We start from the raw sequence: 20,654 nt of genomic DNA, 5'->3' as shown, positions 1-20,654 counted from the left end.
TAATTAGAAATATATACAGAGATAATTAATAATGTCAAAATAGATAACTCTAGCGACCAGAGCTGATCATTTTTTTTACCTTTATGGAAATTAGTAAATTAGAGGAACAAAAAAAGTCATAACGTCATACTATCATTAAATAAATTAGTTCTTACTGAACATTCTCTTGTACATTGGCTTGTCATCATGTTGTAAAGCATCCATGTCAACACTGGCATCTCTCTTAGAAGCTGGAAGCCATTCTGGAGACTTCCATGGCAAAATACCTTCTTCCCACATTTCGTTAACTTCTTCTAAAGTTAAACCTTTAGTTTCAGGAACAAAGAAAAAAACGTAACAGTAAGCAAAGACCATACAGCCCATAAAGACATAACCGTAATAGAAATTAATAGCTCCTGTAATAAAGGGAGTAAAGAATGAAATCAAGAAATTCCAGAACCAATTGAAACCATTTGCAATAGCCATACCCTTTGGCTTAATCTTCAATGGGAAAGTTTCAGAAACAACAACCCAGCAAATTGGAGCCCAAGTACATGCAAAACAGAAAATAAAGAAACATGAGAAAACAATCATACAATTACCAGCACCTTTAGAAGTTGGACCATCATTACCATGAGGATGTAAACGTGTGACTCCGACGGAGGCATAGACAACGTAACAAGCAACCATAGCAGCAGCACCCCACATTAGACATCTACGACGACCAAATCTATCAACGACGTAAAAGGCAACGAAAGTGGAAGCAAAATTGACAATACCGAAAACAATAGAGGTCTCATAAGAATCACTTAGACCAACAGCTTGGAAAACAATAGTACCATAATAGAAGAAATAATTACAACCAGTTAATTGTTGTAAAGATTGAAGCATACAACACATAAATAATCTTTGAACAACTTTACCCTTAGTAGAGAATAATTCACCCCATGAAGCATTACCAGCAGCTCTTTCAGCTTCAATACCTGCTTGAATTAAATCAGCTTCACCTTGAACAGCTGGATCATCAATGGAAACCTTGTTAGAAGTAGCAATTGATTGTTTAGCTTCTTCAATCTTACCAACTTCAATTAAATAACGTGGGGATTCTGGAACAAAGAACATGGCAGCAATCATAAACAAACACCAAGCAAATGATAACCCCAATGGTACTCTCCATTGAACAGAATTATCATAAGCTTTAGTACCATAATTAGTACAATCACCTAAGAAAATACCAAAGGTAACCATTAATTGATACATGGAACCCAAAGTACCTCTTAAATGTTTTGGAGCCACTTCAGATAATAACATTGGTGAAAAGATAGAGATAGCACCAACACCCATACCTGAGATAATTCTACCAATAAAATATTGATACCATTTATCAATAGATGCAATTTGAATAACTAAACCAACCATGAAAATAATAACGACAGCAACTAAAGCCATCTTACGACCAATTCTATTAGCTAAATCACCTAAAGTAAGACAACCAATTAACCCACCAATATTGAAAATGGAAACGACTAACCCAGTTCTAACATTTGAAAAATAGTACGTACCATCATGATGTTTAGAACCGAATCTACGTAAATAATCTGGATGAGCTAAGAAACCACCAATGGTACCGGTATCCCAACCACAAATGAAACCACCAAACCCAATCATAGTACAGAAAATGGAAATGGTAATGTAAGCGGAAGCGGGTTTCTTTGGAATTTCAATGGCAGGTTCTTGATGAGTTTCAAATTCATTTAAATCATCTTTATCATTTTTAAATGAAGGAGCAGATAGATTGGAATTGGAATTGGAAACTGAAGGTTCCAATTGAGCAGCTGGAGTATCCTCTGCAATATCAGACATGTTTTATTGTTGTAATTTTTGTAAAAGAAGATATGTATTTTCTTTACTTCTTGGGGATTTAGAATTAGAAAAAAAAATTGGATTAGGAATAAAAAGAAGGGAAAAAGGAAAGCAAAGAATAATAATGAGATTGAAAAATATTCTCCATTTTTATACCCAATGGAGTGAATCTTTTTTTACCAATTAATTTCCTTCTTCCTCATAAAAGAAAATGACCAAGGAGATACCGACAATATATGGAAGACAAGTGTTGGATTTTTCATTGAAGTGAGATTTGACGACATATTTTTTTCTAGTGATGACAGAGAGAGAGACACACACACACAAGCTGTCAGAGAAAGATACGGAGAGGACTTGCCAAGAAGAATATTATGTGACATGCAAGAGGGCGGGGTCAAAAGGGCGGCTAAAAAAGGAACACTCGCCGCAGCGGAGTTATTTTCCCCTACTGAAATTTTCTGTCAAAGTAGGACTTTTCTTCTTATTTCTTTTGAAGGTGAAAATATAAGACAGGTTACCCAGGGATCTGGACAAAAAGAACGGGGGACGGACATAACACGCACGGGAGAGGACAATGTCCTTGCCCTGCTTTGAAACAACAAACCCGTTTTTCTTTGCGCCAAGGAAAACCAAACAAACAAACAAACAAACAAACAAACGAATAATATGCTATTCTGTAGCAACACCATATAGAAGAGACAGGGTGGTTTGTGGCGGTGCGTACGCAGCTTCTCCAGGAAAGGGCCATAGCTGTCATTCTGAAAAGTGACATAAGATAGTGTTTCCTTTCATTTTGACATAAACGTACATACCTACGTAAGTACGTACGTACGTAAGTTTCTCTATAGCATACTGACTATCCTTTGGAAAGGAAGTCTCCACGGCACTGTGAAGAAGATTTTGACAGTCGGCTAATCCCAATTTGTCCAATAATCAAACTGAAAGGAAAACGTAGTCTGCACAGTACGTATTGCCATGTTCTGTGCGTAGTCGGCAGCACCTAGGAACCTGATTCTTGTTTTATCAGCCCCTTAAATCTCAGTAATAGTTCCCTTCCTTGTGACATTTCTAGACTTGTATTCGTAGGGAAGTCGCGTAGGGGTTCCTCAATAAATGAACAAGAAGTTCGACATAAAAACTAGTCCGATCTCCTTGTTCGAATTTTTTTTCACTCCAGGTTCTCGCATTCTGTGAAAAAATTGCCTTTTTAGTTCCGTTCATAAACACAAGAAGAAGAAAGTCTACTTTTAGCAGCTTGGCTAACGCTAAGTTCTCCCGTGGACTTATAGTAGAAGTGCTTATTCCCTTTGGTCCATATAGTTTGAGGCACGTATTTGCACTTTAATATTACGTGTGAATGTACATTTGTACAGCCATATCACCTAGCAGCTTACTCACTTATAGTACTGTTGGTTCATTATTCTTTAGAAAAGACATAATTTTTCTCTCTTAAGACTCTTACTGCCGACCAGATTGAACCGAATTGGGATAGAGTAGATTAAATTAAAGTGAAATTTAACTTAAGGAGGTGCTTGTGTAGGACGGTTATATCGCAAGGGTGTACGCTCAACGATATTTTGTGAGAGATTATAGACTTTCATTAACGAATAGTATAAGAAATCCCACATCCTGAAAAAGTCTGTGCATGTTTTTTCTCCTTGTCATTGAAAAATGTCCACATACGCAAGAAACTCAGAATTGCTCCTTCCTTTCTCTGTATGATTTATGATTGGATACTTGTTTCTCCTTTGGTAGAATCCTTACCCTTTGGTACGGCGGTTAAAATTAAAAGATACTGTGTTCTGTCAAAAACTAACTCTCAACTTTCTCATGTTGATGCGTACGTACTTTCGTAAATATAGTACTGACCATCTAGAGCTTGAAAGGCGTCTCTTCTCAATTGCAAGCCTAATGAAACCTGGAAGTTAGAGTGAGGTAGAAATTTACAGTTTAGGCTACTATTAAAGGGTCAAGATAAGTGATAGAAAAATAAAGAAGTTACATTATTAACCAATTACTATGCCCCCTTAGTAAAATATTACCTCGTAGTAAACTGAAAGCAGAATTTTGTAATGAAAAGCAGTATTCATAGTATTTATCGAAACGGTATTATCTATTCCATTTTCTTCAAAATCATCAAGTATTAAGATTTAGTGTTGTAAAATAATTATCAGATACTACACTTATTCCACGTATGCACTTTGTCAAGGGTATATAGGTTTTGAGTATAGTAGTGTCACTACCAGTAATGCGTATATACAGTCCATGTTAGGCATTGAAATTAACCAGACTGCGCTAATATGATCCATCAGTAATTGTTACTATAACAAAAAATATCATATCAGTACCAAGAAAAAGAAATATCAACTAGTAATTGTATAATATTCTAAGCCTACCTTTGTTAAGTATTTCGATTAAGAAGAGTTAAGCTAATCTTCGAAAGAATCTCTCGTCCAGATACAAAAAATCCCAGACTTTAATTACTATTGTTTTGAGTTGGTATCTTTTCAACACGCACACCCAGACATACTATAAAATTAAAAGCCAGGGTAAAAACGCCATATATAGCCATCTGATAATTTTTGAAGGTAATGGATGGTTTGATACTAAAAAATATCTCCAGCAAGTAACGAAAAGACAAAGTAAAATTGAAAGCTACTTGTAAAAACTCCAGAGTATTGATCCTATCAATTCTATTTACAATTTTCTCTGTAAAGCTAACCTTAGTTAACGGACAAAAATAGCAACCATGTAAAAGTTAATTTAGCCGCCCAAACTGATCTTTTCGGTATTACCCGCCTTTCTTTTTTTTTTTTTCTCTCGATATCTTTTGGATGAGAAACAAAGAAAGGATTTGGTGAGAAAATATTTTTTTGGTAAATATAAATAGAGAAAGAAAACAAGATAATTCCATTTTCCAAAGGTATTCTCTTTATTTGAAACTTGAAAAAAGGTTTCTTTCCTTCTTTTCTTTCAAATAAACCATGGAATGAAAAGAAGGCAGATGTGATATAATGAAGAAATATCTTCTAACTTTTAAATCTTAACAATGAAGTTAGAAGCTTGGTCTTCAAAAAAGTTCTGAGGGAAAGGAAAGAGACTTGGGAGAATAAAGTCCCTTCTTTTCTTTTCATTCAAATCCTTTTTCCCTAACTTCTATCAATTCCTTTCCCTCTGAGCGGGAAAGTTATATCATAGATTAAACATTATCTTCATTTGATCGTGAGAAGGCGTAACAACTTTCTTTCGTTTTCGTTTGAAGTAACCAACTTTAAAACCGTTGCCGTTAGAGGTTTGCTTCCATTTTGTTTTGGTTAAGCTGAACCCATGAAACGGTGACGACCTGAAGTCTGGAATATTATTACATTATTTACTGTTATTTATTTATACGTATACGTATGCTTTTTTCTTGATTTCAAATGTACCTTAATGACATTTGTGTCTTTATTTCCTGTTCTTCGTTATTGATCTCCTTCAATAAATCTTCAACCGCTCGAATTGTTTCACTATTATTCGAAGAGGCTGTATTACTCAATGAACGAGAATAGTTTTGTAACGTTATATCTAACGATCTTAAGAACTTATATTGATATATTGAAAACGTTTTCAGTTCAGATGGAACCATCGATTCTTGTAATAATTTAGTCTCGAGACTTAACTTTACAATCTTAATTAACCATTCTTTGTCATTCGTTTTGTTCTTACTTTGATGCATTGAGATTATTCTCAGGCTTTGGATGAATAATTTTTGATTTTTAGTTAATAATACCTTATCGTTCGCTGAATTATATGTTAAGATATCCGGGAGTTTGAAAGCATCATTATACAAACTTTGATATAGGATAATATAATCCTTTGAATTCAATTCAACATTATTTATTGTGTTCATGACTGAGTTATAATTATTTTGACATTTCCAAAAGATTCTCTTGATTGACGGATGTAACACTTCAAATGATTCAAGCCAATCATTTCCGTAAGTTGATTTAATTTCCTCCAGTTTCGTCTTATAGTACAATAGAATTGTCATTTCCATTTTAATACTCCTTGGAAAAATTGATATTATTCCCAACAACTCTTTATAATGATGGAATTTTTTATTCAAAAGAATTTGTAAAATATCATTGATCTGTAGTTCGTTTGTGTATTGTAAAAATACCAATTTATTGAATAATTCTTCACTATTCAATTTATGGATATTATCCATATTGTTATTGCATTTCATTGATGAATTGGTCGCACCTTTAATAGATTTACTGATTAACTCTTGTAATTGATTGAATAAAATATCATAATGTGTGTTAACTCTATTCATATTCCGTTTAGGATCAGGTAATGAGGAATTCAAAACGTTTAAAATGATTTCAACATGCTTATTAGCTGCTGGATCAATTGATTGGCTATATTTCGTAGTAGTTTTGTTCCTCTTATTATTTTCAAGATTCAGAGACGACGATGATGATGACTTAATGGTATTAGAGAGGATAGGCTTTTTACTATTTTGAGATAGAAACTTTAATGTGGAGCGTAAATCTTCATTTTCATATTTCTTTAGTAACACTGAAGAGAATTGAGAGAACGCCCTTTTCATTGTCTTATAATTATCCAATATTATCTGGTAGCTCTTGTAATCGAATGTCTGTTGTGTTAGACAAAATGTTCCCTTTCCCTTAAAGATTTTGTCATGAAATGCAGTTTAAATATAGCTTTCTGTTTATCGATAGGTGTAACTTGATAATCTTAACCAAAAAAAACACGTAAAATATGCTGTCCCTTATATGTCCTAACTAATCTAAATAATCCTTGAAGAATAACCAGCTGACCCTTATAGTATATCTCTAACTTGCCAAAATATCTTTTGCTTAATCTCCTTCTTTATCAATCGCCTTTTGCTTCGTACAGATTTTATCGCTAACGAGAGCGAACTTAAAGGATATGAGAACTATCTTATTAAGAACGAAAGAGAGGCATACATAAGCCACGAAAGTTACCGAAACAAACTGATATAGAGGATAACATACAGCTCTATTCTAATCAGGATAGCTAATTGAACAATTTTTTAACACCAACTTATAAAATAATGGAAGACTCTGATCAACTGAATAAAGATATTTCAGGGGAATTAGCTGCTGCCTTAAGAAAATCATGGTCTGAAGCAGTTCCAATAGATAGGAATAACGATGAAGGGAGAACTCCAAATTCAATGGCATTTCCTCAGAATCCATTAAGTGTACTACATCAACAAGAAGACAATTCACCTACAGGTACTCCGATAAATCACAGTTTCTCTGAGAATATTAGGTCGACCCTTCGTGAACAAGAGCAACAGATAAGGCCTAACATACTCGTTGATACTTCTCATATATCTACTGCTCCGGATGATACGCAAGATTATCAATTATTTAAACATCATTATTCTATACAAGAGGGTCAAAGAGATTCAGTCACTGATATTTTACAAGATTTAGAATTAGAACCACCTTCAATGTTACAAAGTACCCTTCAACAGGAGCAACAAGCTTCGACGCAAATACCTCCTATACAAGGACATCCCACAAATATGAGAAGAAGTTCCATCCAAGATGTTCAATGGGTAAGACAATTATTAAATCCAAGAAGTTCATTCTCCGGTATTTCCACAAATGAACCTACTACTATGAATACAAATGTTGTATCACCTGGACCTGGGATGTCCACGGTAACTACGACAGGTACAAATATATATACGAGTAAACTTATAACTGTTACAAGGAAAGGTTGGATAACTATATTAAAAGATATGACATTAGAATCTATCAAATCAATTTTAGTACTTTACAGATCGTTACAATTGACAAACAGTAATTACCCACTTTATGTTCTTTATGATTGTAGTCAAGGTAAGCATAATTATGATGTTAATAAATTGAAAAAATTGTCCAATTTAATTCCTATACCAATTTCTTTCCAAATTGTAAACAAGACATGGGATCAAATATTATTATTTTTAGCTTCGTATGATGAATGTGATGTTACTGGTGGTGGTGGGTTAGAATTGGGATGTTATATATCACCAAGTTGTTTAATTGTGGAAAATATTGACGAATTATTAGAATTACAAGAAATTGTTGATGAGATTGATAATGAAACTTGTGTGTTATTGGCTAATGATGAAATTGATCCTGAATTAATTATCTTCAGACCAAATGATGATATAAAGATGTGTATTAAAGAATTTTTCACTATTTATGAAACCGATGATAATATTGATGAAAGGGAACGTGTAAAGAAATTTGCCACATTGAATGATTTTGATGTTTTGAAAGAATTATTTGTCGAAACTTGGGGACATTTAACGTCTGATGGATATGTTATAGTACTAAATGAAAATGTTAAATTCACAAATGAAAATAATGAGTTTAATCAAAAAATATTTGATTTCAAGACTTTAAAACCTTGGAATATGTCATATTTGCATCATAGTGATATTAAGAATGATGATACAATGTGCGGTAAGTGGAATCAAATTTGGTTAGACGTTTTAGATAACAATCAATCTATAATATAAAATATGGTGTGCAAAAGAATAGAGCACTAAAAAAGCACTGATGTATGTTTGTATTTAAGTGCTATGTTACTTTATACATTACCCAAATTAATTGTTTCATTATATTTTTACATTCTGCTTAGTTTTCAGTATTCAAACCTCTAGGCCATACTTAATATAAGATTATTTGTTCAGATTGTGATCTTGTCTCTTCTGTCACAGAAAGTCTCTACATACAAAGTGCGACCCGTTTTAAGCTGTAAAGTTTCTGGGATCTTAAATATTTAACGTCACACTGGTTTTGGACAATACAAATCCAGCTCCAATATTCAATACAAATATATAAACTACAAAATGGCCAGATACAATAAACGAAAAGGAATGATGATTTAGTTTTATTTGTTTTCTCTTCTTCTCACATAACAAAGAGGCGACTGTTGTTACATCGAATGTGTTCATGCATATTATGTTACCTTTACATACCGGTCGGAGATTGTTGGGTGCAGCATCCCTACCGCAGATTTGGTGGACTGTTGCATTGTCCATTTTGAGAGTACTATACAATATACAGCATATAATATAATATATAAACTACAATAATAGATATTATTGGCTTTTTTTTCCGTATGGTACTGTAATTGCAGGCCCTAATTAATCTGACCTAATCTTAGATAACCCTCTATTCAATACATTACCTCTTACGTATAGAAAATAAGCAGTATTATATTGTAGATTTCACAGAATAGTAACTTTTACCAGAACTCATTATGGTATAACAATACGAAGACGAAGACTAGGGCATACTCACCTGTTTCGACTCTTTCGTTATCCCGGAAATTTCTGTCACTATTATTTCTGTCACTTTACTGAGAGGTCTACATGTACACCATAAATATATTTGTATGATGGCTTATCTTAGAGCCGCGGAGCTAACGTAACGCCTTACCCTCGGGGAAACTACGTTATATCCGCCGCGGAAATAAGGCATGCCAAGATATGAACAGCGTCAAGATGAGATTTAGAAAAAAAGATAGTCGTATTATTATAAATGACACAATTAATCTACCTTTCTTGAAGAAAAAAAATAATATAGAATATACTCTTCCATAATGATGATCCTAAGGTATTGAAAAACAGAAGTGCCAAGATTCCCATCATCGAATGTCAGTTGTTGCTAAGAAAATCGGTGTTATTATGGGTTCCACAAGGAATCCAAGAGCATGTCCATTATTTACCAATTTCATCATTGATATAATCAAAACCACTAATCCCAGTGCAATCTTAGATAAAAAGAATAAAGTTTCATTAGAAATTGTCGATTTGAATGATTTTGCATTACCGATGTTGAATGAAACCATACCACCTTTATTAATTAAAAATTCTTCAAATTATGATCATTCACATACAAAGAAATGGAGTGAAAAAATATCAACTTTTGATGGGTTTATTATTGTTTCACCACAATATAATTGGGGGTATCCAGCTGTTTTGAAAAATGCCATTGATTATCTTTGTCATGAATGGTTTGAAAAACCTGTTATGATTGTTACTTATGGTGGATATGGTGGTAATAAATGTAATGAACAATTAACACAGGTATTAAGAGATGGTTTAAGGATGAAAGTTACTGATAAGACTGTTATGTTGAAATTCCCATCAAGAGAATTCGCTCTTGAAGTTGTTAGTGATAAATATATGAGCAAATCCTTTTTAAGTGAGGGATTGTTCAGCGAATATAAGGATGATGTCGTGAGTGCTTTCGATGAATTAGTTGAAAAACTGTGAAGACATATATATATATATATATACATATATATTTAACTAACAATTGCTTTCTTTGCTCTTGTATTTGCATTATTTGTATTTGCCAAATTTTTTTTCTTATTTTTATTATTATTTGATTTATCAGACCATCCAAATAAATTACTTTTGAAATCTCCATGGTAAAATACAGGCTCCAAGATTTTTTCGTTATTTTCACCTTTTTCAATAGAGACCATTGGAATATCATTTAACATTAAGAATCTCAAATTAGGGAATCCTCTTAAGAATGTTAAATAAGTTTTCCTATAATGATGTATTAATGCATGATAACAATCTATTACATCTGATTCAGTTAATGGATCATGAGGTAATGTAAGTAACTCTTGATTTCTTCTTTGTTGTGATGTTGTTGATGACAATGAAACAGTTGAGGATGATGTTATTGTTGGATTTAATTGTAAATATCGATCATTCCCATTCACCATCTGGTCGACTTCGTTCGTGTTTTCGTTCGTGTTTTCATGTTCTCTTATATGTTGTTCTTCATAAGCGTATTCATAATCTTGTTCAGTTTCATATTCATCTCTTAACATATCAACATCTTCATCATCATATTCATCGGCGTATATTGGTGGATTATTGGAAAATAATGAAGAAGATTGGTCGTTATTATTGTAATTGTTGTTATTATTATTATTAGTATTATAATCTTGAATATTAGTATTGTTATTATTATTAGCAGGAGGAGTAATTACGGATGTAATATTTTGGTATGGAACTAATTGAGAACGAGATTTTCTATAAGCCAATAAATTATCATTCATTTTGATAACAAATTGTTCCAAATTCATTGGTTGAGTTCTAACACTTGGATAATTATCACATGCTTTTGAATATGGTAATAATGATAAATATCTCATCATTTTGAAAATATCCTTTGTTGCTATATCATTTATATCATGTAATTGATAATCTTCTTCGAATTTAAAGATTTTTTCTCTTAATATGTTATCGAAAACTTTATTACAATCATGACAATGACATTTTTGAATTAATTTAAATTTGTTTACGTTGTTACTCATGCTTGAATTGTTAGAATCCGTTGATGATTCTGATTCCAACAATTCATCACTAATATTTATTATAGGTAAATCAATATTTTCAAATCTTAAATCTATAAATTGTAATTTTTTACAATTTAATAGTATTGAAAGAAAGATTTGAGAGTTTGTTGGTTCAGGGATATAATCTTCCAGAAAATCCATTTTCAATCTTTTCAAATTAGTTAAATTTTTAAATAATTCCACTAATATTGGGATATCTTGTTTTATTGAAATCAATGATAAATCTTGTAGATAAATAAATTCTTTAAATTCTTTTAACATTTCAATTTCTCTTTGTAAAAGAGATTCATTCCATGATATGATTGTTAATGTTTTCAATGATCTTATATCGAAAATATCAGACAATTTTGTTAATTTTTTTCGGTTCTGATTCATTTCAAAGGTATGTGATGATATGGATGATTTAGTAAATTTAATAAAATCATAAAATTCTCTTCTCCAATGTAATTTCAAGTCAATAATTTGCAATTTATTCTTCAAAGGATATAAATTATTAAACAACACAATAGGATCAATGAACAGAGTCATATAAGATAAATTCGTTGAGATTCTTTGTTTCATATATTTTGCCAAATTTGGTAAATAATCATCTGAGACATTTAATTCTGGTAAACTATTAGGAGGTGCCATATCAAAACTAATTAAATTTGATTTACTTTCCTTTCCGAGAGCAATAATGTCATTACAATTTGGATCAGTGACATTCTCCAATCTTTTCAATGATTTCCCACCATCACAAAGAAGTTTTAAAATTTTTTTTGTAAAAGTAGAATTTAAATCCCAATTAATTCTTATCCATTCTATTGAATTTAAAATTTCTTTGTTTGATTCTAATGTTCTAATTAATTTTGTTAATTTCAAATTTGCAATTTTCCTTGATACTTCTTCTACCAAGTATGAAGGTATCTTTAATAGGGTCCAATTTATTGCTAAATTCATGAAATCACTCTTGATAACGTTTGAATCGTTTAGATACATTCTTTTGTATAATAGTTGTATGGCAATGTGATAATATTTTTTGTTTAATAAAGTAAGATTTAATCTATCTTCTTGTGGTAAATGAGAGAAAATTTCATAAACTAATTCATCAGGTAATTTATGTAATGGGAAAATGTTGGAAGAGGATGTTATGGATGAATTTCCCATGACAGGGTTAATGTTAGAACTTGCTGGTGTATTTTGAGACCATAAATCAGGCCGTGTTGTTATTATAGGAGATTCCATATCGTGAGTATATTATATTGTATTGTATTGTGGTATGTGTGTGTTTTTTCGTTCGTGAAGTTGTGGTAGGTACACCCGTTTGTATGTTTTGTCCTTTGTTCCTTTGTCTTTCTTTTTTGACAACGTGAGTGGAATATAAGTATAATTTAGAGAGATAGTATGTGTTATCAGATAAGGAGATGGATATAAGGAGAAGGATTATTCGAAACAAGAATATAACTTAACCTGTTATATTTGTAAGGTTTTTTTATTTAATTTCTAGTATTGTTTTGTTCAAATCCTTGACTTCCTCATGGTGTTGTCGTTTGTTGTTTATTCCATTTACATAATACTTATTTCTATTTTAATTTTTTTGATTATTTTGAAAGAAAATGTTGCGGGGTAAGGAGTGAAGGGAGGAGAAAATGCGGTGTATGGGTGTCTTTGGACCATAGGTTTAACTATGTTTACCCTAACTACAAAAAGCCCTATTGCTTAGGGTATCTGGATTTCCACGTGCATGGACGTTCAGAGAATAGTAATGGAACTATAGAGTATTAGTGGGTGTATGGATGTTCTATCTCAACTAAGAAAAATTGGTATTATATACAGTATTGTCTCGTACAGTACAGTACAGTAACATCATATACATTATTAATACATAACATATGTGATGAGATAGATGAATAGATGAACAATTGGCTGAACGAATTTATTAGGTAGGATCACCAGTAGTATAAAGAGCCCAAGTTATGAACTTTAATAATGATGCTGAGAAATCCACTTTTGACAAAATTGTCAACGAACTACCTAATATAATCAAGACTAAATGTAACAATTATGATGAATTATATGGTCACCGACTAATAAAGGACCAAGATGATGAAGATTCGATACGGAATCAATATTACAATGAATCTATAGCTCATGCATTAATTTATAAATTATGTAAAGCTTATCAATTTCAATATCATGAAATTGTTAAACATATCATAGCCATTCTTAAATGGAGACATGATTTCAATCCATTAAGTGCTGCATTTAAAGAAGTTCATGATCCTGAATTACAACATGTTGGAATCTTAACACGTTATCTTGAAGGCAAGAATGATGGTAATAAAAAAGTCGTTACATGGAATCTTTATGGTCAATTAGTGAAAAAGAAACATGTATTTAAAGATATTAGTAAATTTTTAAGATATAGAGTTGGTCTTATGGAACGTGGATTAAAATTATTAGATTTTAATAACGAAAATAATTGTTATATGACTCAAGTTCATGATTATAAAGGTGTCTCCATGTGGAAAATGGATCCTGAAATTAAAAAATGTACTAAATTGACCATAAGAACTTTCCAAAATTATTATCCAGAATTATTATATGCTAAGTATTTTGTTAATGTTCCCAAAGTATTGAGTTGGGTTTATGATTTAGTCAAGACATTTGTGGATGAAAGAACGAGAAGGAAATTCGTTGTATTGAATGATGGAACGAAATTGGGGGAATATTTACCTGAGTGTCCTTCACTAGAATATGGTGGTCAAGATAAGAAACGTACATTAATGGAGCAAAATGTAAAAGTAGTGACACCTACACCGTATGGATTGTTTCTATTAGAGCAACAAAACAAAGAAGATATAGACTAGGTTGTGTATAGAATAGAATAGAATAGAATAGAATAGAATGATATTTGATATTTTTAATAAAATAAAAAGAATCGATTCTAGAAAGTTCAAGATATTTCTAGAAGAAAAAAAAAATTGTAAGAAGGAATGATAATAGTATCTACAATGCAATATGCAATATCTACTATAGAGTGATAGTGATAGTGATAGTAGTAATGTATGGATGGCGCGGCGTATAAAAGGGAGATTTATATATTAATATATATATATATATATATAAATCCTGAATGAGTTTTACCACCTTTCCGTACTCTCCCAAGGACAACACCAGACGACAACAACTATATAAGAAGATAAACTAACAAAATAAGATCCAAGCATACAAACCATGTTAAGAAGAACCACTACGCATCATTTAAACACGCACGCAAAACGAGTATCGCATTCTAGCACAAGTTCAAATTCCACACTACGAAGTAGAAGAGAGATCCCGAAATACACAGACCAATATTGTCAGTATAACGATGGTATGGGAGATGACGAGGACATCGATGGATTACGTTCAGGTAACTTTACAGTTTTGAATCATAATAATCATCCTGGTGTAGTGTATTATTTCATAGAGATTACTACCCCTACAGTGCCTCCCCGGAGAGATAATAACAACAATAACGATAGCTCTAATAACCCACATCCACCACCTGCTCAGGCACCGCCCAGACAAGAACAAGACCAAACACATCGTAGACATTAAGGGCCCACCACGCCACACCACACACATATATATGCATTACCACTCACAAACAATAAACATTATTATATCCGTTTATATATCATCAATATAACTACAGTTTAGAGACATATGTATATATATACACATATATATATATAATATGGGAAGATGATTAATTACTTCCGTTACCCGGTGCTCGAACTAATAAAACGCACTGTGAAAAAACTGTGAATCATGGAAAGAATAAGAAACAAGCAAGATAATGGGAATAACAATGTTGAATGATTGATTATATATCTTTGAATAATTACAAGAACAGCACATACTCTATTTGATGCTCTTAGATAACTGAGGCTTGCTATTCAACGGACATATTAACTTAAGGAAAAAAAAAAGCATATACACAATATTATGTCTGCTGATCATTCAAGAGATCCATGTCCTATAGTCATATTAAATGATTTTGGTGGTGCATTTGCCATGGGTGCCATCGGTGGTGTCATATGGCATGGAATTAAAGGTTTTAGAAATTCCCCCATCGGAGAACGTCGTCTTGGTTCCATGAATGCGATTAAAGCTAGAGCACCTGTACTTGGTGGTAATTTCGGTGTTTGGGGTGGTCTTTTCTCTACTTTTGATTGTGGTGTTAAAGCTGTAAGGAAAAGAGAAGATCCTTGGAACGCTATCATTGCTGGGTTTTTTACAGGTGGTGCATTAGCCATTAGAGGTGGTTGGAAACATACAAGAAATAGTGCTATCACTTGCGCTTGTTTATTGGGTGTCATTGAAGGTGTAGGTTTGATGTTCCAAAGATATGCTGCTTGGCAAGCAAAACCAATGGCTCCACCATTACCAGAAACTTCAGCACAACCATTACAAGCATGAACTGTTCCTTTTTCCCCCTCCTGGTTTTTTCGTTATTTCGTCTTTGCATAACATCTTTCTTCTGCACTTTCTATTTCATCCTTTCACTTGTACATACAAATGTTTAATATATATATATATATATATATGTATTTATATTTTTAATAGTAAAAAAGTTTTACTTTCATTAAGATTATATTATATTATATCATAGTGTATATATATATATATATTACAAATATAAATGTTTAATTTTTATACGTATGTTTTATCATTATTCTCACATTATTAGTATTATTCGTATTAGAAGTACTACTATAAGTTCGTACTTGCTAGAGTTTGTTCTTCGATAGATAGTTTGTTAAATTCCCTTGATGTTGTACCACCATCTTGTACTGAATGGGTTCCCTGAGTATTATTATCAATAATATTAATATTATCATGGTTATGAGAAATAATCGATGAGGATGATGACGATAGTCCTAGCATTGGTTCAGCTTGTTCTTGTGCGGGTGCGCCCGACATTTGTGGTTGTTCTTGATTAGTTGCTACGTAATTTTCACTTTGATTCTGATCCTGATTCTGATGATGTTGACGGTATACAGTATTTATATTTGATCCCGGTGGGAACCATTCACCAGTGAATAGTTGCTGAGTAATAAATGGATGCAACGAAGCTTGTTGTGGAGTCCATCTTTCCAATGGATTTATATTTAAGACGCCCTTCAAGAAATTAATTAAGCAATCACGATTAAGTAATTCTTGTTCAATTGCCTTTGGATTATTTTGAATTGGTTTAGGTATTCTTGAATTTTTTATTATTTCTGGTAATTTTTTCCATTTGAAATATTGTTTTCCTGGTTCCTCTTTACGTACATTATTTTTATCATTATTATTCATAATAGTTTTGTTCATCTCATCAATTGTCTTTAATCTAAATTTATTCTTAAAATCATTCGGATCATCATCATTCAACAACAGGAATTTCCCTGAATTTTTCCCAATGTCAATCATCCAATTTGGTGGATATCCTAACGTGTCGATAATCCTTGATAATTGATTATATTCAGAAGCACCTGGGAAAATTGGGATCCCCAAGAATAATTCAGCAATAATACAACCAAATGACCACATATCAATACTTGTCGAGTATGGAATTCCCAAGATTATTTCTGGAGCACGATAAAATCTTGATTGAATATAAGTGTATACAGTTCTTGTTTCTTCACATGATGAACCGAAATCAATAATTTTCAAAGAAGGTTTATCTGGAGAACAAAGTAAAATATTTTCTGGTTTTAAATCACAATGAATTAATTTATTATCTTTCAATATGCATAATGATTCTAATAATTGTTTCGCGAAAAGTCTAATTAATGGTAATGATAATCCATGGAATTGATTTTGTTTCAATAATTCATATAAATTATTACTCAATAATTCGAAAACAAGACATAAATGATTTTTATGAATAAATGAATCAAACATTCTTAAGAAATGAAATTTATTTTCAGGATCAATTTTTGAATTAATTAATTCTAAAATTTTGGCTTCAGTAATACTTTGATTTAAATATTCTGATCTTGATTTAATGACTTTAACAGCTAATATTTCCTTCGTCATTAAATTTTGACATTTCACCACTTGACCAAAAGTACCTTGACCTAATATATCCAAAACTAAATATTTCCTATTTTGTTCCACACCTAGTACATCATTTACGTAAAGGATATAATCACTATTAACATTATCGAATCCGTTATTAAATTTTCCCTCACTTGGTTTTGTAAGGACTCTCTTGGGGTTTTTGGATGGTTTATAAGTAAAATCAGGGGAACATAATTGATAGGTAGTGATTAAATTTCGTGTTAAAGCCAATAAGGGAGAAATTGTTTTCGAATTCAATGACGCTCTTCTAAATTTCGGGGTTGGATTAATAATTGGTTTTAAATCCTTCTTAAAGTTGACTTTTTTCATTGTCGGTATTACAATTGGTTGTGCCGTGGCTGCTGCAGATGGTGATGCCTCAAGTATAGAACCTTTTCGTAGTAATTGCTGTTGAGAAGGTATTGTTGATGATATACCAGTTGTAGGATATGCACTTAATCTTCTAAAAGATGCTGTAATAGCACTATTTGGATTGTAGTTGTTATTATTATTATTATTATTATTATTATTATTATTGTTGTTGTTGTTTACCATAATATTATTATTACTAGTATTAGTAGGTGTAGCAGTTGGAAGATATGTATTTGAACTATGAATATTATTGTTATTCGATTGCATTGACACTGAATTGGGAGAATTCATCATTGATTTAGTATTATTACTTATATTGGAAGTATTAGTTGATGGATAAAATTGAGAAGCAGCAACACTTTGTCTTCTATGGAAATCTTGCTGATTGAAAAATCTTGAATTATTGTTGCCATTAGCAGCCATTAAGTTTGGATTATTATATTGATGTGTATTGTAAAGTTGATGTTGTTGATATTGTTGGTATGAATAAGGATTACTATTACTATTATTATTTATTCCCTGTTGAGATGATTGTTGAGGGAAAGCTTGGTATTGAAAATTAAATTCGAATGGATTTGGTGCTCTGGCTCTTGATGGAGGTATGACTAAACTAGATTTTCTTCTTTTGAATGATTCTAACATATCTTCATCCATTGCATAATTATAAGTTTGTTGAGGTAAGACTGTATCATTTTTGTTCCAAGGATTTGTAAATGAAAATTGTTGTTGCTGTTGCTGTTGCTGCTGTTGAGGTATTGAAGAAGGTGGACCCATTCCTTGTTGCTTACGAGCAGGTGATACACCTCCTGGAGTCAAAGAATCCTTTGATTGTAACTGCTGCTGCTGTTGTTGTTGTTGTTGTTGAGAGTTTTCGACATAGTTTGCTTTCCAAATAGAATTATTGAATGGGGAGTTATTTTTCAAATTATTATCGTTATTAGTTATTTGAACTGCTGCATTGCCATTGGAAGACATCGTACCATTATGTATGGATTCCATTGTATGTATATGTACTTTTCACGAATGTCAATTTCAAATCAAACGGGAGGCGGTATATACTGTGACCTGGCTTTTTTAGTTCTCAAGTGATATACTTTTTTGGATTTCTACTTTAAGGAGATACTTATATCAAAAGACAAACAGTGCTAATAATGAAAATGTGCTGGTTTCGTTTCAGTTATAGTTTCTAGTTTTTTGCCTCTCGCACTTTATTCAAATTGAAGCAAACAATACAAGGATAACTTAATAGAAAAGCTTAAAATGAAAAAATAAAAGACACACAGAAGAAGGTTAAAAAGGGAGGTATAAGAGGGGAGGGCGTGTCAAATCGAAGGAGTATGTGGAAACGGGGTTTATGGTGTAAAAGAAGGGACCTTACTTGGGGGCGTTGTATAATGGTCTATGATATACTTAATTTATTAACTTTCGGGCTCCATATCTTCCTCTAAGACAAAGCAAAAATGGAACTTTCCAAGTTTTATAAAGGTCAAAATAAAGATAAGCATACTATTAACTAACTATTAATTTATTCATTTATTTATTTATTGCTATAGTTTGTTGTACATTTTATTGTACATTTACAGTTCTAGTTAAATCATGTTTGGACGGGGGGGGACGGTCGTGGGGAAAGGAGCGTACGGAAGGGGAAGCGAAGGGATGCGAGGGTCTCTTGTCCGGCGGTTTCTCTGGGAGACCTCGCGGTTGTTTTTTTGTTTTTTTTTTTTGTAAATTTCACTTTGCAAGGGGGAGGGACCAGAGGGAGGGCTGGCCTTAATGCCCCTCAGATCAAATTGGGGCACTGCATTTCATTTCCACAATGTGGGGGGTATTGTATTGTATTGCACTCAACTTTGTAACGCGTAAAATTAGGGTGAAAGTCTGCATCAGGGTGTCAGTAAGAAGGTGGTGACGGTCAACACCTAATTGTAAAATAATAAACTTTTATACAAATAAAATAGTATAGGGTAAACATTATGGTTAAAAGACCCCAGGAAGAATTGAACTCATACGAAAAACAATCTGGACCATCAGCAGTAAAAGCTTCGAAATAGATACTAATATATAGAATGTAAATAATACAAGATTGAAATGATACCAAATACCAAAAACCGTATCAAAAAAGATATCATTGTCAGAGAAATTGGAACGTAAAGTCTTTATCAGAAGCAGGCTTTCCATCTTCTCCTCTTCAAGATCATCAGGAATGTGCCGGTAATATCTTCCCACAGTTGAAAACCTTCTCTCACTACTAACAGAAGTTATACCGAGTGATAGAAATTTTTTCATGATCACAGACCATAATTTCGGATCTTGTAGCTTATTGTAGGTGATTCAATATAATCCTCTGTATCTATACTGCGTCGGAGTATATTCTGCAGTCCGTACTTAGCGTTGGAAAGATTATGTCAAGTAGGTGTAATATCAAGAAATTTAAAACAAACAAACACTATAAAATTCTATAGACTATTTTTTAACGGCTGATAGTAAAGGGTTAACAATTTTGAAATCTTTTGCCCGTCAAATTTCGAAAAAACTAGCAATGCCCACTCGTAACCAGACATGGGAGGAGTTGGGTAGGGGGTTGGGTTGAATTAAAACCTTTCGGGGGCAGAAGCCGGGCTAGAAGGCCCTCAATCGGGAGCCAGCGTAGGGTTTGGTTACACCAAACATTTGAGGAAAGAATTAGGGGTACAGGTAAATAACCAAATTTTTATGGTGACTAGTAGCTAAGGTAAAAGAGAGACCATATTATAAGATATATTTAACATCCTATAAATGGGAGTTGGGGAGGGGTTAAAATTTTTATTTTGGGCGGGGGAGGGGAATCGATATTTTCATCTGGGTGTTGAGAACGGGGGGGTAGGCCTATTTTTGTTGGGGGTAGAAAATATTTTCTACCCCTCCCATGTCTGCTCGTAACAGCACAAATTGCACTAGGGGGAACATTCACGCGT

The 20,654-nt window shown here is 32.5% G+C and overlaps 8 protein-coding genes across 8 annotated transcripts; 4 read left to right on the top strand and 4 right to left on the bottom strand.

Moving 5' to 3' along the window:
• Positions 1-144: 144 nt before the first annotated feature.
• NDAI0G06310 (sugar porter family MFS transporter) lies at positions 145-1,842 on the bottom strand (the record flags this gene model as incomplete). The annotated part of the gene is made up of 1 exon (XM_003980241.1): positions 145-1,842. The coding sequence occupies one exon, from the start codon at positions 1,840-1,842 to the stop codon at positions 145-147; it is 1,698 nt and encodes a 565-aa protein (XP_003980290.1).
• Positions 1,843-5,257: 3,415 nt separating this feature from the next.
• On the bottom strand, positions 5,258-6,433 carry SMT1 (Smt1p; the record flags this gene model as incomplete). The annotated part of the gene is made up of 1 exon (XM_003980240.1): positions 5,258-6,433. One exon carries the CDS (start codon positions 6,431-6,433, stop codon positions 5,258-5,260), a length of 1,176 nt encoding a protein of 391 aa, XP_003980289.1.
• Positions 6,434-6,922: 489 nt separating this feature from the next.
• IDS2 (Ids2p) lies at positions 6,923-8,389 on the top strand (the record flags this gene model as incomplete). The annotated part of the gene is made up of 1 exon (XM_003980239.1): positions 6,923-8,389. One exon carries the CDS (start codon positions 6,923-6,925, stop codon positions 8,387-8,389), a length of 1,467 nt encoding a protein of 488 aa, XP_003980288.1.
• A 1,140-nt stretch (positions 8,390-9,529) lies between these two features.
• Positions 9,530-10,153, top strand: LOT6 (flavin-dependent quinone reductase; the record flags this gene model as incomplete). Its single annotated transcript, XM_003980238.1, has 1 exon — positions 9,530-10,153. The coding sequence occupies one exon, from the start codon at positions 9,530-9,532 to the stop codon at positions 10,151-10,153; it is 624 nt and encodes a 207-aa protein (XP_003980287.1).
• Positions 10,154-10,185: 32 nt separating this feature from the next.
• DAS1 (SCF ubiquitin ligase complex subunit DAS1) lies at positions 10,186-12,480 on the bottom strand (the record flags this gene model as incomplete). The annotated part of the gene is made up of 1 exon (XM_003980237.1): positions 10,186-12,480. The coding sequence occupies one exon, from the start codon at positions 12,478-12,480 to the stop codon at positions 10,186-10,188; it is 2,295 nt and encodes a 764-aa protein (XP_003980286.1).
• Positions 12,481-13,211: 731 nt separating this feature from the next.
• SFH5 (Sfh5p) lies at positions 13,212-14,105 on the top strand (the record flags this gene model as incomplete). Its single annotated transcript, XM_003980236.1, has 1 exon — positions 13,212-14,105. The coding sequence occupies one exon, from the start codon at positions 13,212-13,214 to the stop codon at positions 14,103-14,105; it is 894 nt and encodes a 297-aa protein (XP_003980285.1).
• A 1,123-nt stretch (positions 14,106-15,228) lies between these two features.
• On the top strand, positions 15,229-15,702 carry TIM17 (protein transporter TIM17; the record flags this gene model as incomplete). The annotated part of the gene is made up of 1 exon (XM_003980235.1): positions 15,229-15,702. One exon carries the CDS (start codon positions 15,229-15,231, stop codon positions 15,700-15,702), a length of 474 nt encoding a protein of 157 aa, XP_003980284.1.
• Positions 15,703-15,996: 294 nt separating this feature from the next.
• YAK1 (serine/threonine protein kinase YAK1) lies at positions 15,997-18,699 on the bottom strand (the record flags this gene model as incomplete). Its single annotated transcript, XM_003980234.1, has 1 exon — positions 15,997-18,699. One exon carries the CDS (start codon positions 18,697-18,699, stop codon positions 15,997-15,999), a length of 2,703 nt encoding a protein of 900 aa, XP_003980283.1.
• Between the last annotated feature and the right edge of the window lie 1,955 nt (positions 18,700-20,654).

This window comes from Naumovozyma dairenensis, chromosome 7 (assembly GCF_000227115.2).
Source record: "Naumovozyma dairenensis CBS 421 chromosome 7, complete genome".
In the NCBI taxonomy this organism is placed as follows: Eukaryota; Fungi; Ascomycota; class Saccharomycetes; order Saccharomycetales; family Saccharomycetaceae; genus Naumovozyma; species Naumovozyma dairenensis.
This window is presented reverse-complemented; position numbering and strand designations above follow the sequence as displayed.